This window comes from Bison bison, unplaced genomic scaffold (assembly GCF_000754665.1).
Source record: "Bison bison bison isolate TAMUID 2011002044 unplaced genomic scaffold, Bison_UMD1.0 scf7180017864385, whole genome shotgun sequence".
In the NCBI taxonomy this organism is placed as follows: domain Eukaryota; kingdom Metazoa; phylum Chordata; class Mammalia; order Artiodactyla; family Bovidae; genus Bison; species Bison bison.
The window spans coordinates 1,363,753-1,381,124 of record NW_011494957.1 but is presented as its reverse complement, the minus strand read 5'-3'; the positions used below and the strand labels follow the sequence as shown (position 1 = coordinate 1,381,124).

At 41.5% G+C, this 17,372-nt stretch overlaps 1 protein-coding gene across 1 annotated transcript in view; it reads left to right on the top strand.

Moving 5' to 3' along the window:
* QRFPR (pyroglutamylated RFamide peptide receptor) overlaps positions 1-13,953 on the top strand; it is a 60,938-nt gene extending 46,985 nt beyond the window's left edge. The window contains exons 2-6 of the mRNA XM_010858327.1: positions 2,634-2,792; positions 5,785-5,846; positions 10,228-10,463; positions 12,713-12,810; positions 13,553-13,953. Of these exons, the coding sequence (XP_010856629.1) occupies positions 2,634-2,792; positions 5,785-5,846; positions 10,228-10,463; positions 12,713-12,810; positions 13,553-13,953 (956 nt within the window). The remainder of the gene's footprint in view (positions 1-2,633; positions 2,793-5,784; positions 5,847-10,227; positions 10,464-12,712; positions 12,811-13,552) is intronic.
* Positions 13,954-17,372: the final 3,419 nt, after the last annotated feature.

Sequence of the window (17,372 nt, the reverse complement as noted above, 5' to 3'; positions counted from 1 at the left end):
CAGCCATCTCATCCTCTGTTGTCCCCTTCTCCTCCTGCCCCCAATCCCTCCCAGCATCAGAGTCTTTTCCAATGAGTCAACTCTTCACATGAGGTGGCCAAAGTACTGGAGTTTCAGCTTTAGCATCATTCCTTCCAAAGAACACCTAGGGCTGATCTCCTTTAGAATGGACTGGTTGGATCTCCTTGCAGTCCAAGGGACTCTCAAGAGTCTTCTCCAACACCACAGTTCAAAAGCATCAATTCTTCAGCACTCAGCTTTCTTCACAGTCCAACTCTCACATCCATACATGACCACTGGAAAAACCATAGCCTTGACAAGATGGACCTTTGTTGGCAAAGTGATGTCTCTGCTTTTGAATATGCTATCTAGGTTGGTCATAACTTTCCTTCCAAGGAGTAAGTGTCTTTTAATTTCATGGCTGCAGTCACCATCTGCAGTGATTTTGGAGCCCAGAAAAATAAAGTCTGACACTGTTTCCACTGTTTCCCCATCTATTTCCCATGAAGTGATGGGACCAGATGCCATGATCTTCGTTTTCTGAATGTTGAGCTTTAAGCCAACTTTTTCACTCTCCTCTTTCACTTTCATCAAGAGTCTCTTTAGTTCCTCTTCACTTTCTGCCATAAGGATGGTGTAATGTTAAATGGACCCAATTCATTTCAAATTGACTTCAAGTTGAACAGACACCAACCATTTGAAAATTCTAGCATGAAGGGCTGATGTGTATTTCAGTTAAACTCACAGAAGAAGATGTTCAGACCCAGGGAAGCAGTACAGCCCTACAGTTTCTGCCTTGTCCAGGCCACATCCTGAGCATGGTGGGTTCCCTTCTGGGCCACATAGTCACAACCTGAGTAAGTTCAATGGAAGGTGTCCAGAGAGTTGCAAGATCTGAAAAGCATATCATGAGGAATAGCTGGAGCAACTGGAAAAGACTTAAGAGTGACATAAAAGTATATTTTAAATATATGAAGAATTGCTCTTTGGGAAAGATAGTTGGTTAATTCTGGAACTCTCAGAAAGAAAAATTAGAAGTGGATGGAATTATTGAAAGATCTTTTTCCCAGCGAGAGCCTCTCCAAAGTTGAATGATGTCAGTTTAACAAGGTTAAGAGCTTGCTAGTCACTCATCCTCTTCGGCTCAGTGAATGCCAGTTGAGCACCTTCCATGTGCCATTCTCTGTGCTTGGAACACATCAGTGCGAAAAGAGACAAAAACCCTTACTCTCAAAGTGTTTACATCCTAGTAGGGCTGGGGAAGGTCCTCCCAGGTGCCACTAGCAGTAAAGAACCCACTTGCCAATGCAGGAGACACAGGAGGAGGAGAAGACACAGGGTCAGGAAGGTCCCCTGGAGGAGGGCACGGCAGTATTCTTGCCTGGAGAATCCCATGGACAGAGGAGCCTGGTGGGCTAAGGTCCATGAACTTAAGAGTCGGGTCACAAAGAGTCGGACATGAACTGAAGCGACTAAGCATGCATGCACAGGGGTGAGGAAACTTTCAATAAACGGTAAAGCAAGTCAGTAAATTACATAGCATGTTGGAATTGGAAGAGTTATGGGAAAAGAGTAGAATAAGAGAGGAGGAACGAAAGGAGGTGGCAAGGGACATGCTGTAGTGACAACAGGGTTGTTCAAGTAGGTCAGCCTCATTGAAAGGGTGACATCTGAGCAAAGACTTCGGTGAAAGGTGTGAGGAATATTCTCCTGGGGAAGAACATTCCAAGCAGAAGGAAAAGACATGAGAAGACCTGAAGTGAGGATGTGCCAGCAAGGAGGGCTTCCTTAGGTCTCTAAGCAGAGCCAGGCAGAGCATTTGGGAGAGGAGGTGAAAAGAAGGTCTCTGGTTTGAGCAAGTGGATTGAAGTCTCTTCCAACTTTTTATACTCCCTGAGCTTATGTTTTTCAGATAGTTCAAAGTAATTAATTTGGTATTGATGAGCAGGGTGGATTCAAGAGCAGAGATATCAGACCGTATCTCACAAATACCAGTGGTGAGGGGGCCGGACACACAGTGTAAGAAATTTATAAATGCAGACAATGCATTCAGATATTTTTATTTAAAATATTATGTATATCAAATGAAGTATGCTCGCAGACTTTGAGACTTTGCATTAGAGAATGTGAAATCAGTTAAGAGCCTAAAGGTATAATCTGCATATTAAGTCTTGGACAGGAAGTCAAAGGACAATAAAAGATAAAAGAAGAAATCAGAGAGTCTTTGGTGAAAATTATTCCTTTGTTATGATTTGACAGGGAACCAAAAAGGAAGAAAGAATCAAGAACCACTTTGTGGTTTAGACCCCAAGAAACCAGTTAATAGCAACTTTGCTTATTCTCAAGGAAGGGTCACACTGATTTTCTTCTGCTTATTGTCAATGGCCAGATACTTATTTGTCCTTTCATCATCCCACTATACATAATTACATATCGTTTAGTAACTTGAAATCCACTTAAGGAAAGAAAATATCAGCCAGTGCAAACTTCCTCAATTATTTTGTATCTACTGTGTAATTATAGTCATAAAACTTTTAAACAGAGGCTCAGAACTAATTTATTGTGATAATGACAAAGAGAGATGACACTTGGATTCCTGTTGCTGCTTAACTTGTCCTGGTTCCTTGCTGCAGGTGCCTTCATTTGCAAGATGGTGCCATTTGTCCAGTCCACCGCTGTCGTGACAGAAATCCTCACGATGACCTGCATTGCTGTGGAGAGACACCAGGGGCTGGTGCATCCTTTTAAAATGAAATGGCAGTACACCAACCAAAGGGCTTTCACAATGCTGGGTGAGGACATGCCCCTGGCAGCATTAAAGCTGTGCTTCATTACAGACCAAAGAGAATTTCTGTAACTTGAACCATGTTTATGAACTAAAGGAGGAACCGCCTGTCTGTCTTGGAGGCACTGGGGTGTCATTTTACAGTTTCAGTCATCTCCGAACTTACTGTTCCCCTCCCCTCTCTCCTTGAGCCCTAGCTCAGCTCTGAAAATCTCTTCTCTCAGATTTCCCTGAGTTACTGTTCCTAACTTTTTAGCCTGGCGCTAGTGGTAAAGAACCCGCCTACCAGTGCAGGTAGGCATAAGAGATGCGGGTTCAATCCCTGATCAGGAAGATCCCCTGGAGGAGGGCACATCAACCCACTCCAGTGTTCTTGCCTGGAGAATCCCATGGACAGAGGAACCTTGTGGGCGACCATCCATAGGGTTGCAAAGAGTCGGATAGGACTGAAACGACTTAACGCACACAGGCACACAGCTGATCTAAAATCTGTCAGTGGCATCTCCATATTAATATTCATTAGATTAGTCAGCTGTCATCCTGAGGTAAGAAGCAAGCAGATTTCAACAGGTAGGTTTTGACAGAGGCCAGGAAGGTGTGTTTAGAAGAGTGGGCAACACGGGTGCTGCCTAGACGGGTCTCAGTGCGAAGTGTACAACAGCAGAAGGCAGCAAGACCTGTGAGGACACCCAAGCGCTGGAGATGCCTGACAAAGGTGGATTTCATTCACATCCTAACTGTGCTTCAGGCACTCCTGAATCCCCAGCTTGCTGTAACCATTTCTGAATCACCGTGTGTCCTGTGATGTATGTAAACCGAAAGCAATGTCATAAAGCGTAGCACAGTGAAATGGAAAAATTTCTTTATTTGGTAATTATAATTGAGCCATTTAAAACTTCAGGGTGGTTCTCAGCGATTTGAATGCGTTATAGCTGAATAACCAGAGGTTTCAGAAGAACAAATATGATAATCAAAGAGGAATTTTTACTAATATCTCACTTGAGAGGAATGAGTAAACATTTATTTCTGCTGTAATAATTTAGCCAGCATGGGATAATAGAGTTACAGAAAGAACTCCTGAAGGTTTTGCTACACTAAACTCTTTGAAATAATTTGAACCAAATAGATAGGCCCATAGAGGGAAAAAACTGTTAATTATTTTCAAATTTATGTCACATTCTCCCTGAAAAAGAATTCAAAGACCTCTTGGCTTTTAATAATTGACATGTTTCCACCATCAGAACATCTGAAAATAGCATGTGGGTGTGGAAAGAGGGTTAGGAAAGAAATACATGGAGGGCGGAAGTTATTTTCAAAAAGACAGAGAAGGAAAGAGAGTTTTGACATTTGAAGGCAAAGTTGATAATAGGCAGCCAAGGCAGTTCCTATTCAAAAAAGTCGTAGGAGACAGAAAGGCATTTAAATCAAGAAGGTTCATCTACCCAAGAGGCTTTCCGCAGCGCTGACTCATGTCTCCCTCTGTCTCTGTCACTAGGGAAACCAGCTGTGTCCTCTCACTGGGTCCGCCCCCTCACTGGGTCCGCCCCCTCACTGGGTCCGCCCCCTCACTGGGTCCGCCCCTCACTGGGTCCGCCCTCTAGATGAATCCCCCACCCCCATGCCTCAGCCGGCGGAACCTGCTAGGCTTCCTTGCCTAGATTATACCACTTATTGCCCTTCTATCACTGAGCAGACAGTGGAGTCAAGAGAACTGGCAATGAGCTAAGCCAGGTAGGCTCAATTCCTCCAAAATTTCTACTAAAGACTGGAAAAATGATTGGATATGAGATAACAATAAAATAATTATTGGACTAGGAGAGAATGGATGTGTGTAGAAATGAAGAGAGAGTGGGGGGCAGAAACAGAGACAATGATCTGTGAGCCTGAGGACAACCTTGAATCATTGATTCATGATAACTTTCTATAGGTGGTGTCAGTCCGTGTGTATCTTTATAATAAATTTCAATCACAGTTTAAGTGGGTTCCTTGAGATCTACAGCTACGCAGTGTTTTTTTTAAATGCTCCCACTCAATACACAAAGAGCAAGCAGAGTTTGAGCTGGGAAATTTTCTTCAAAAGCAGTGCTCTTGGTTCTGGCCTTGCCCTGGTATGTTAAGATTCTCTTTTGTTCTTTGCTAAGGAATGCATCATTGAAGTAATCCCCTCAACAAACTCATGGAAAACGGGAAATTTGGAAAAAGTACTCTGGTTTTTTTTTTACACGTTTGTTTTGTAAACAAGAAAATAATGCTTATATAATTATGCTTAAAATAAATATAATTTCAACTTTAAGAAGCTATAGAGGATTCACTCTATCATGTTTATGTTATTCATCCATTCAAAAAACAAACAGTAGGTGCCCAATCTGTTCCTGCCAAGGGAAATGGGAGCTGAGACCAATTCTGTAAATTCCTCATGAGAGGACTCGGGCGTGAAGAACGTGAACAGAAATGTCACAGGACACAGAGAGGCAAGCGACATTGTAGAGAACCTCCGGGACCCTTTTAAGGAATTTGCGCTTTATCCAGCAACAGCTTTTTATTCTTTAAATTAGTTGCTTAATTACTTTTAATTGGAGGATAATTTACATTGTGATGGTTTTTGCTGTACATCAGCATGCATCGGCCATAGGCATACACGCGTCCCCTCCCTCCCGAACCCCTCTTTCACCTCCCTCCCCACTCCTTCCCTCCAGGTTGGGTTCCCTGTGTCATGCATACATCAAACTCCCACTGGCTACCTATTTTACCGATATGTTTCAGCGCTATTCTCGAAAATCATCCCTCCCTCTCCTTCTCCCAATGTGTCCAAAAGTCTGTTCTTTATGCTCCAGTGACGATTTGGAGGGTAGAGTGGAAAATGTGAGGAGACCACTGCCCTGCGCCAGGGAAAATATGATGCGGTCCCTTGAACATAAGGAGTCTTTATGGTTAGAGAATTAAGCGCAGGTGGATTTTGCTTTGCTGAGTTGCATTCTAATAATCTTAACGTTTTACAGGGCTGGTCTGGCTGGTGGCCATCATCGTGGGAGCTCCCATGTGGCATGTGCAACGACTTGAGGTAGACTGGGGGCTGGGATTGGTAATCAGTGTTGAAATGTTTTTCCACCCCTCTTACTTGTAATCATTTTCCTCCCTGCAAGCACATTACTGCAAATTTGTGTGATCTCAATTTTTTCACTGGAGGTTTTTCAAGTGGAATAAAATAATTTGCTTTAAGATAGTTTTCTCTGCTTTTTTCAGCTCTTCCTTGAACTTATATTGTTAAGACTTTAATGCTTAAAATAAAATGTTCCAGGGTCACTTTCTGCATTTGCCTGCCAGCAGAAACATGCCGTTCCTGGTGTTGTTCAGTGTCTTGTTACATCCTAAGAGTTTGATGCTTGCTCTAGATTTCTCTTTTGTTTTTAAGTCACAAAAAAATGTTAACCATTTATCTACTTATTGGTTGATTTTCCTTCATAAGCACTTCCGCTGCCTCTTAGTCACTGACAAATATCTGAACTGGAACATGCAAGCCATTGATTTGTGAACCTGAGAATGACCTTAAATGATTGATTCTTAATAACTTTCTATATGTGATATCAGTCTGTGTGTATCTTTATAATAAAGATAAACCTCTCTGTTCCCCTCACACCTCTGTCAGCTGGGCCCAGCCTGCAGTGGTGATTCACAGTGAAGAAAACACTGCACCATTTTTGGTGACCTGATCTCTTTACTGGGGCCTACTTGAATGTGTCCTGCCTGGGAGAGCTAGTGTAGACAGTGGTCTTCAAAGACACAAGAGGGTTGCTCACATGGCCTCTGAGATAATTTTTTAAATTACTTATCTTTTGTACCTTTTTAAATTAGTATAGGTAAACATGAAGCTGCTGGACACTCAGTGTTCCCCTGGCCAGGATATCAAATGAGCCCTCAGGCAAGAGTGCATTTTAAAAAGTGACTTAGGGCTTCCCTGGTGGCTCAGGTGGTAAAGAATCTACCTGCAGTGCAGGAGACTCAGGTTTGATCCCTGTATTGGGAAGATCCCATGGAGAAGGGAATGGCTACCCACTCCAGTATTCTTGCCTGGAGAATTGCATGAACAGAGGAGCCTGGCAGGCTATAGTCCGTGGGGTCGCATAGAGTCGGATACGACTGAGCGACTGACCCTTTCACTTTTCACTTTGATGTTCGATGCAACCTGTATATAAATGAGCTTGAGCGCACAGGTAACAACAGAAGGCAGTTTTATTCTCTCTTACCACCTCTAAAAATGTGATGGATGAAGCCTTGAATGGGTCCTGTAACTCTTGTGGTCATTCAGAGAATAAAATTCCTCCGGTCATTTTCAGTCACAAGAACAGTAACTGGTCACTGAATATTGTTAGTTCCCTTATCAAAATATCCAGTCCAGTGTCACAATCCCTCAAGTCCATACTTTCAAATCAATTTAAGATATCTCCCTTTCCCCAGTTTGAGCCATTTTAGGCCTAGAATCCTAGGGTATGGAGAGGAGCTTTGATCCCCTTATTCTGCAGATTACTGTTTCTCATGATTGATTCTTTATTTCATGGGTTCCTCACAAATAATATCCCTGGGGCTTCCAATGGCTACTCCCTTCCTTAAGCTTTCACACACAGCTGGACGTGGCCAACTCCTTTCTCTGAGGCTGCCCTTATTTCCAGCAGGAAACCCATACCTTTAAAAATAACCCAACCCAGTTCCCATAGGGAGTCTAATTCTGGCTCACAGAACACAAGGAGATATGTCCATTTTTAAAAATAAAATTATTTTATCATATGCTTTAAATATATTTTAAAATACAACTCATTTATTTTGTAGAAAATTAATTAAATCTAATTGGCAAAACCAGTTCCCTCTGTCAGCCGGATCAGCCAAATCAGATTTGCTTTCTGTCAAGAAAAAGTATGATTTCATTTTTCAAGTCAAATAAATGTATTAATATGCTCTCCCACGGCCACCTTCTCCCTCCTAAATTGTATTAGCAAGAGTGCAAGCATGCAAGACGCTTTAATTCCTCGGCCAGCTGAAATGAAGTGCCAGTGATGTCACCATTTGCACTGATGTTCTCTTTGCTTTGCTCCTGCTGCGCTCTCTCCCAGGAGTGATGTATCTGACAGCTTTCAGGGGCTGGAAGCAACAAGGTGGTTAAGTTAAAGTTGTCATCACTTCTGCCCTTTACTATGCAGATAATGGGAATTCACATCTCATCAACTGTCAAAACACCTTTTTTTCTTTTTCTAATGTCAAGTTTCCCCTGAATAGAAATCCATTTAATACAGGGAAAGGCACAAAACCCTGTCCTGGATTTATGGTGCCTTGATCAAGGGGGCTTCACTGACATCCATAGTTTGGACTACCTCTTATTTTGGTGGTCCAGAGTGAGATTGCAGTTGGGTAAGAGATAGGACTTGTGGAGACTGAAAGAAGGGGGATTATGAAAAAGGAATTGGGAATGTAGACCCAGCATGACACTTCAACCCCACCCCCACACCTTCTCTTAGGTAGTGAGATTTTTGGAGAATTGTGAGTTTAGACATAGAAGGTCTGAAATTGGTTCCCATGAAACCATCTGAGCACACCCTCTTGTCTCTTCTCAGAGACAAGAAGGTCTCTGCTTGTCCCCAGGGGAAAGTGCATAGTTCAGAAGCTGTCAGCCTCTCCTTATGCTTTAGAATGCATCAGTAGGTGACCCCCATGGTTTTAGGCCCTGTGGGCTCTACTTACATGAGTCAGAATGAGCTTCACCTTCATATCCTCTTCCCAGGGAGTACAGACCTTGAAGTTATTGTTTAATACTTTCATTCCTCATTGCATTTGAAAAGTAATGCCTAGATCAAAACTTGAATTGTCATACTTTTGATAACAATACCAGAAAGCTTCCCACCCACCGCCCCCGCCATTCAATTGGCTTTGAAGATTGGTGATAATACTCTGGGAATGGAGGCCGAAATATGTGTTAAGACTTAAATGTTCCTCATCTGTAAAGCTCCAGAGTGACTCAGATGACAAGAATTTTGATCAATTCTCTAACTTTAATTCCTATTATCCAGATATATGACTTTTGAATGTACTGTAAATGTTTAATTTTTCTCATATTAGCATTTTCTATGGTTTCCCTGGTGGCTTGGTTGTAAGCAATCCACTTGCCAATGCAGGAGACATGAGTTTGATCCCTGGATCAGAAAAATCCCCTGGAGAAGGAAATGGCAACCCACTCCAGTACAATATTCTTGCCTGGGAAATCCCATGGACAGAGGAGCCTGGCAGGCTATAGTACATAGGCTCGCAAAAGAGTTGGACGTTACTGAGCGACTAAACAACAGCAACAAATTGTAATTGTTATTATTAATTTTTGAACTCATAAGTCAGTCTCTTAGAAATAGTACTTAGAAATTGCCTTTCTGTATAATATATACGTCAAAGGCTTATAATTGGGTCTGAATATTAGTACACTGGCAATAGTTCAGATTCTAATTTCTCATTCATCTCAAAATCTAAAAGCTACAAGTTTCCTCTCTAAAATCTTTGTGAACAGCATGATCACTACAATCTGAAACAGCAGTAGCAAAATACAGAATTTCAGTTCAGAAACAAAATGCATATTTTTGGTACTTATTCAATTGGAAGAAGTCTGATGCCTTGTCAAAACTGATCTCATCAACAATTGAGGAAGCAAAATCATGTAACAGCAAACTAGCTGGTTGCTTTCCCATGTGGCACAGTGATAAAGTATCTGCCTGTCAGTGCAGGAGATGCAAGAGACAGGGTTTGATCCCTGGGTTGGAAAGATCCCCTAGAGAAGGAAATGGCAACCCACTCCAAGATTCTTGCCTGGGAAATCCCATAAACACAGGAGCCTGGTGGGCTACAGTCCAGAGGGTTGCAAAGAGTCAGCTGTGACTAAGTGATGGAGTATGCATGCAGCATAACCAGCTGGCATGCTAGAATAAAATATTTTTTTCATACATACTTTGGTCATTCTAGTGTTCTTTCTTTCACTCAACTGAAAATTTAATGCTGCTGCTGCTGCTAAGTCATGTCAGTCATGTCTGACTCTGTGCAACCCCATAGACAGCAGCCTACTAAGTTCCTCCATCCCTGGGATTCTCCAGGCAGGAACACTGGAGTGGGTTGCCATTTCCTTGACTAGCATGTAAGAAGGTGGAAAAGATTTTTTTTTTTTAAAGTGAACAGGCTATGGACCTCGATTCCATTTAAAATCGAAAAGAAAATATCAAACTGTCAAGTATCTAAGCAGTGAAGGCGAGAAAGCACACTTCACAAAAAAAGAAGAAGCAAAATTGTATCTCATTTGAAGTATGTACCCACAGTAAACATGTGAGGCTCTGAGAAGCCTGCCTGACAGTAGACTTGGTTGCTTTGTGTGCTTTGATGCTGCCTCTGGCTCTTCTAACTGAATTATACTTATTTTAAAGATTAAGTATGACTTCTTATATGAGAAAGAACATGTGTGCTGCTTGGAAGAGTGGAGCAGCCCTGTGCACCAGAAAATCTACACCACCTTCATCCTTGTCATCCTTTTCCTCCTGCCTCTCATGGTGATGCTTATCCTGTACAGTAAGATTGGCTATGAACTTTGGATAAAGAAAAGAGTTGGGGATGGCTCTGTGCTTCGAACTATTCATGGAAAAGAAATGTCAAAAATAGCCAGGTGTGTTGCATGGAACATTCACCTGTTTAAAACATTCACCTGTTTTAGAGACCGTAGCCAGAGATCTCAGATGCCTGGATAATGTAATCAAAGTGTCATTGGTAATTTATGTCGCGCACATGCGCTGACTTTGAACTTTTTATTTTACATATGACAGAAAGAAAGAGCAAGATCACCAGCTCCCAAGTTAGAGGGGGAGGTCACTGTTACAGATAATTGCCTGAAAATTTTTTAATTGTTATATTTTCATCTGCATGTTGATGCAAATTGTTGTGACTCTCTCCTTTCTGCTACTCCCCAGCCACTTGATGTAGATAAATCTCCTTACTCCCAAGCCCCTGACTTTCCTCATATGTACTAGAAAGCATCAAAATATCCATCCATACTTCCTCCTGTACAAGTAATGATGCTAAAAGATTTGAGATGATAGGTATAAAAATACTCTGGAAACCAGAGTATGTTATTTATTTTAAATTGTTATCTTATATTTTATTTTGGGGCTTCCCTGATGGCTGGTTCAGTTGGTAAAGAATCTGCCTGCAATGCAGGAGACTTGGGTTCAATCCCTGGATTGGGAGAAGGGAATGGCAACCCACTCCAGTATTCTTGCCTGGAAAATCTCATGGACAGAAGAGCTTGGTGGGCTGCAGTCCATGGGGTCGCAAAGAGTCGACGCGACTGAGCAACTAACACACACATACATACCCAAAGAATGATGCTAAAAAGAGTGAGATGATACATATGAAAGTCCTTTGGAGGTGAGAGTATGTTATTTATTTAATTTAAAATAATTTAATTATTAAATAAAAATTAAAATAATTTAATTATTTTATATGTTATTTTTACCTAAGGGCTTTACTTTCTGATCATATGGACTAACAGAAATTTAAAAACACAATTACTGCTACGGTACTTGTGGGCCATTTGGTTTATTTTATAAGCTACACTGCATGGCACCAGCTTAGAAGTCTAGTGGTGTGGCGGTTTATCATTTCTTGAAGTGTGCAGCGACCTCTAGTGCCCGATTTGTATAAAGACGTACTACGGCTCCATGTACAGGGTGCTACGCTGTTCAGCATCTTGGGACTATTGCTGATTTAGCTCTCTTTTCCTCCGAAGAAAAGGCTAACACGTTGAGATAATAATGAATGCGACTCGTTAAAATTTGAAAATGCGCAGATCTCTTGCAGACGTTAATCGTGACTAATAGAGAAAACTCTGAATCCCTGGTTAATCATATTATTTAATTATATAATGGAAGATTACATTTTAATTCTGTCCTGAGGACTTCCCATATTTTTCTATCACAGGCATGAGTGTTTTTTGATATAAAATGAATAAGAGCTTTGGCACTGAAGTTAGACTGCCTACATTTAAATCCAAACTAAACTTTATCGTTTAAATTCTCAACTTTCTGATCTGCAAAGCCATCTGACTTTGCAAGTTACTTAACCTTCTCTGAGCAGAAGGCAATGGCAACCCAGTCCAGTACTCTTGCCCGGAAAATCCCATGGACGGAGGAGCCTCGTGGGCTGCAGTCCATGGGGTCGCGAAGAGTCGGAAACAACTGAGTGACTTCACTTTCACTTTTCCCTTTTATGCATTGGAGAAGGAAATGGCAACCCACTCCAGTATTCTTGCCTGGAGAATCCCAGGGACGGAGGAACCTGGTAGGCTGCCGTCTATGGGGGCGCACAGAGTCGGACATGACTGAAGAGACTTAGCAGTAACCTTCTCTGTGCCTCAGTTCCTGCTTCTGTCCAATGGCTTGTCAGGAAGATTAATCTGTGCCAAGCATCCAGCATGCTGCTAGGCTCATAATGAGCACGTATCTTAAGGATATTTGTAATATTAGAAATATAGGGATGAGGATAGTAACGATGAGGAAGGATGATAAACAGCTCACAGTTAGCTTGTCATGAGCTTCATTAGAGGCTTCCCTCGTGGCTCAGTGGTAGAGAATTCACCTGCAGTGCAGGAGATGCAAGAGACAGAGGTTCTATCCATGAGTTGGGAAGATCCCCTGAAGAAGGGCATGATAACCCACTCCAGTATTCTTGCCTGGAGAATCCCATGGACAGAGGAGCCTGGTGGGCTACAGTCCTTAGGGTCACAAAGAGTTAGACACAACTGAAGAGACTGAGCATACACAAGCTTCATTTACATTTGAAAATTATCACTGAGAGGTCTAAACTTGACACATCTGCCAAGGAAAAGTTAACTGACACAGTGTATCCTTATGGACCCAGGAAGAAGAAGCGAGCTGTCGTTATGATGGTGACAGTGGTGGCTCTCTTTGCTGTGTGCTGGGCACCTTTCCACATTGTTCACATGATGATGGAATACAGTGAGTGACTGTCCTTCTCACTTGATGGAAGTTTTGGTTCATCCCCTGATAGAATGGACAGTGAATCATTGAAATATTTAGCCATTCACTTGGGTAATCAAATCTCAAACATTTACTAGGTTTCTTTCAAATTTACAAGATAACCAGATCATTATGTGATGGGTAATTATATATGAGTTTGATCAAAGCTTTAGTAATTATAGAAAATAAAGAAAAATGTTTGAGATGCATCTCCCATGCTATGCCTTCTGGTCTCCCTAAACCATTTAAACCTTGGAAGAAGTGTGACATCCTGTGAGTGTTCCCTATTTGGAACCCACACGTGAACCACATGAATTTAATAACACCCAGGATTTCAGCTAGATCTTTAATATATCATCTCTGATAATCTGAGCCTTAACATGGTTCTCAGATGATTTGTTTCTGTAAGACAAGTGGACATTTGAAGGGTGACTGCATCTTCCAGTTTATGTGAAGCTTGAAATCATGTTGAAATGCAATAAGCCCTCTAACATGTGCTGGGCTTGTAACCCTAGATTCTTTAACAAGGAGGACTCATCACAATGAGTCCTCTTCTTCAGACATCAGATGGCTCTCCCCAAAGTCTTGGAGAATTTTTCACAGAGAATTTTACATAGTTGTACAAGTGTAACTGTTTCATAAAGATGGAAGATAAACAAAAATGTTGTTTTATATTCATTCAAACAAATGTCCATTCTAAAGGATTATTTTTTTATTTCAGGCAACTTGGAGAAGGAATATGACGATGTTACAATCAAGATGATTTTTGCTATAGTGCAAATAATTGGATTCTCCAATTCCATCTGTAATCCAATTGTTTATGCATTTATGAATGAAAACTTCAAAAAGAATTTTTTATCTGCAGTTTGTTATTGCATTGTAAAAGAAACCTTATCCCCAGCACGAAGGCATGGAAATTCAGGGATTACGATGATGCAGAAGAAAGCAGTGTTTTCCCGGAAAGGGAACCCAGTTGAGGAGACCAAAGGAGAAGCCTTCAGTGATGGCAATATTGAAGTCAAGTTGTGTGAACAACCTGAAGAGAAGAAACATCTCAAACGACACCTTACCCTCTTTAATTCTGAACTTTCGGAGAATTCTGGTTTAGGCAGTGGGCATTAATTATAACTGTCTTCATAATTCATGCTATTCATAGCTGAATCTGAAAATTATTTTGAACAAAAGTTAAAGACTTGCTTTTTATCTAAAAGCCTTCTCCATGTGCAGTCAGTGTAATGTGGCTTTCTATTTATTGCTAAGTTGGATGAGATCGTTTAACACTTGTATTTTTTTTCTGAAGTTTAACAGTTGAACACTATAATGTAATTTTTAGTGCACCATTGAAGGTTGGTGATAGTCTCTTGCAAATGAAGTGTGTCCAATAATCATAAAGCCAAAGACAGTGAAGACACAGCAGAGTGACAGCTTAGGTTTTGAGCCAGATGCTTGGGTTTCAGTTTCTTACCCATCACCATGGTTGTAATGACTGACCAGCCACTCAATGTCTTCAAGTCTCCTTTCCTTCTTGCATAAACTGGAGTGGTTCCTCCAACTCCAGGAAGTTTCTGCTGCTGCTGCTACTGCTAAGTCGCTTCAGTCATGTCCGACTCTGTGCGACCCCATGGATGGCAGCCTACCAGGCTCTGCCGTCCCTGGGATTCTCCAGGCAAGAGTACTGGAGTAGGGTGCCATTGCCTTCTCTGAGGAAGTTGCTACCAAAACAAAATGAGATAGCAGTGGGAATGCACTTTGCATTCTGAAGCACCCAAGTTCTGAAGCATTATTGTAGTTCTTCATGTCTCGGTACGGCCCCACCCTGTATCTGTTCTCTTTTCCTTTCTGAGACTTGACCTCAACCCTATTCAACCTTTCACATGTCCCTGTTTTGTAGCTAGTTTCTTTCATCAAAAGAAGAATATTCCTGGGATCCTCATTCATAAGTTGACTATAGTATACTTTGGAGAAGGAAAAGGCAAGCCACTCCAGTATTCTTGTCTGGAAAATCCCATGGGCAGAGAAGCCTGGTGGACTCCAGCTCATGAGGTCACAAAGAATTGGACACAACTGAATGACTAAGCACATAATACATTTAGGCCAATCTAGCTATATCAAATATTTATATTTTTAAAACTTTTATTTTCACTAGTGGGATGAAAGACTTTTTGTCATGTTAAAGGGCTTTTAGGTGTAGTTAGAATCAGCTGCAAGTCCATGACATTTTATCATGCCCCAAACTGACCCTCAAGAGCGCTGGATCAGGAAGAACAACAGAGTTCCTCACCTGTATTCCTGACCTAATTCTCCCTTAAACACAGCCCCTCTCCTTTTTGTCTTTTCCTCTTACTCCCAAATGTCATGGTTCCAGTGGTCACCCTCATCATACTCTGTTGCTTCCCCTTTATTATCTGAGCTTCCCAAATTCCATTCATCACAGCCTCGTGACCAAAGTGTTTCTTCTGCCTCCAACACTTCTTCTTCCAGCCAGGTATTAGAAAGAAAGGGAAGCTCAAAAATTCTTAAGGTATTTCACTTGTAGAGCTTTCAGGTTTGAGAACCAATGAATGCAGGCCACTGATGTCTTTCAAAATACAGACATTTAATTTTATATGTATGTTAATGAGAGCATGGTTTAAAAAAAAACACACAGATGAAACAGTGTATGATACTGAGGCCACTGATATCTTTCAAGATACAGACATTTAATTTTATAGGTATGTTAATGTGAGCATGGTTTAAAAAAAAACACACAGATGAAACAGTGTATGATACTGAGGGAAATATGACAGAAGAAAATTAATAGTCAAGAGGAAAAACTGATTATTTGGTTGTGTTAAAATGGCCTCACCATGGGTTATTTATATATACTGTTCTCCTGTTTTCCCTAGTTACTCTGTAGCAAAACAGTGATTATCATTATTCCATCAAAAATAAATCATACTCACTGACTTTTGGTTATAGTTATTTGGCCAATATCCATATGACTTTTCCTAAATTTGATGTTACACATGCTCCTAATATGTCAATGAAGAACAAATAATACTATTCCTGACTCTTTAATTATTAAGACTGTTGTTATTTCATTGCTAAGCCATTTCAACTCCTTTGGACCCCAGTGGCTGAGGCCTGCCAGGCTCCTCTGTCCATGGGATTTCCTAGGCAAGAATACTGAAGTGGGTTGCCATTCCCATCTCCAGGGGAATCTTCTTGACCCAGGGATTGAACCTGTGTCTCCTGTATTGGCAGGTAGATTCTTTACTGTCTGGGCCAGCAGGGAAGCCCAATTCCCAAAGGTTGATTATTAATCACCATGATGAAGAGAAAGAGCTGGTAAGTAAGAGAGAAATGGCAGCCACACAAATTCTGGTTGTTCGGTGATTCTTTACCACTGAGCCACTTGGGAAGCCCATGGTTAAGGAGGGGGGTAAAGAAAACTATTCTTCCATTTACCAGCCTTTGGGTAAAATGTCTATGAAATCAGTGAAAAGATCTGTACCCCTGTTCAGATGCTTAAGTCTTTTGTTTCACTCTGGAACACTGTGCCAAAAAGATCTCTGTGTATTGACCAATATGGTGACATAATCAAAAAGGGAGAGGACAATCTTTCAAACAAATGCTTCCAAACCAACTGAATACCCAAGTACCAAAAATAGGACCTTGATCTTTATATCACACATGAAAATTAAATCATAATGCACCATAGACTTAAATATAGACGCTAAGTCTATAATACTAGAATAAAATATAGAAGATAATCTTTACAACCTAGATTAGGGAAGGTCAGAATTTTATAAGTAGAGCACTAAAAGGAGAAAGGCTAAAATAAAAAACTGATAAAATGAACTCCATCAAAAACAAAATTCTAGAGCTGGTCCTAAGATGGCAGAGGAATAGGATGGGGGGACCACTTTCTCCCCTACAAATTCATCAAAAGATCATGTGAATGCTGAGCAACTTCTACAAAACAACTTCTGAACACTGGCGGAGGACACCGGGCACCCAGAAAGGCAGCCCATTCTCTTCAAAAGGAGGTAGGACAAAATATGAGAGACAAAAAGACAAAAGAGTAAGGGAAGGAGACCCATCCTGGGAAGGGAGTCATGTCAGAGGAGAAGTTTCCAAACACCAGGAAACCCTCTCAATGGCAAGCCTGTGGGGAGTTTTGGAATCTTAGAGAGCAACATAACCGGGAGGGGAAAAAAAAAAAAAAACCCCACAGAATATGCGCCTAACCACAACTCCCAGTGCAGAACTAGCCCAGACACTCATCCGCCACCAGCGAGTGGGGGCTGGACAGGGAGGCACAGGCTGCATTGCTTAGGGTAAGGACCAGGCCTGAATGCCCTGAGGACAATGTGGGGGAGCTAACGTGAGACAGCAACCCAAACTGTGGGATAGCCAGAGAGAGAAAAAAAGAGAGAGAGAGAGGACTTTCCCACAAAAAGCTCTAACCTAAGGCACAGACTGGCCCACTCACAAAAACAAAGGATTGCACAAACACCAAAGGAGCGCTAGCTGGCTGCAGACCAGCCCAGCCCCCCACC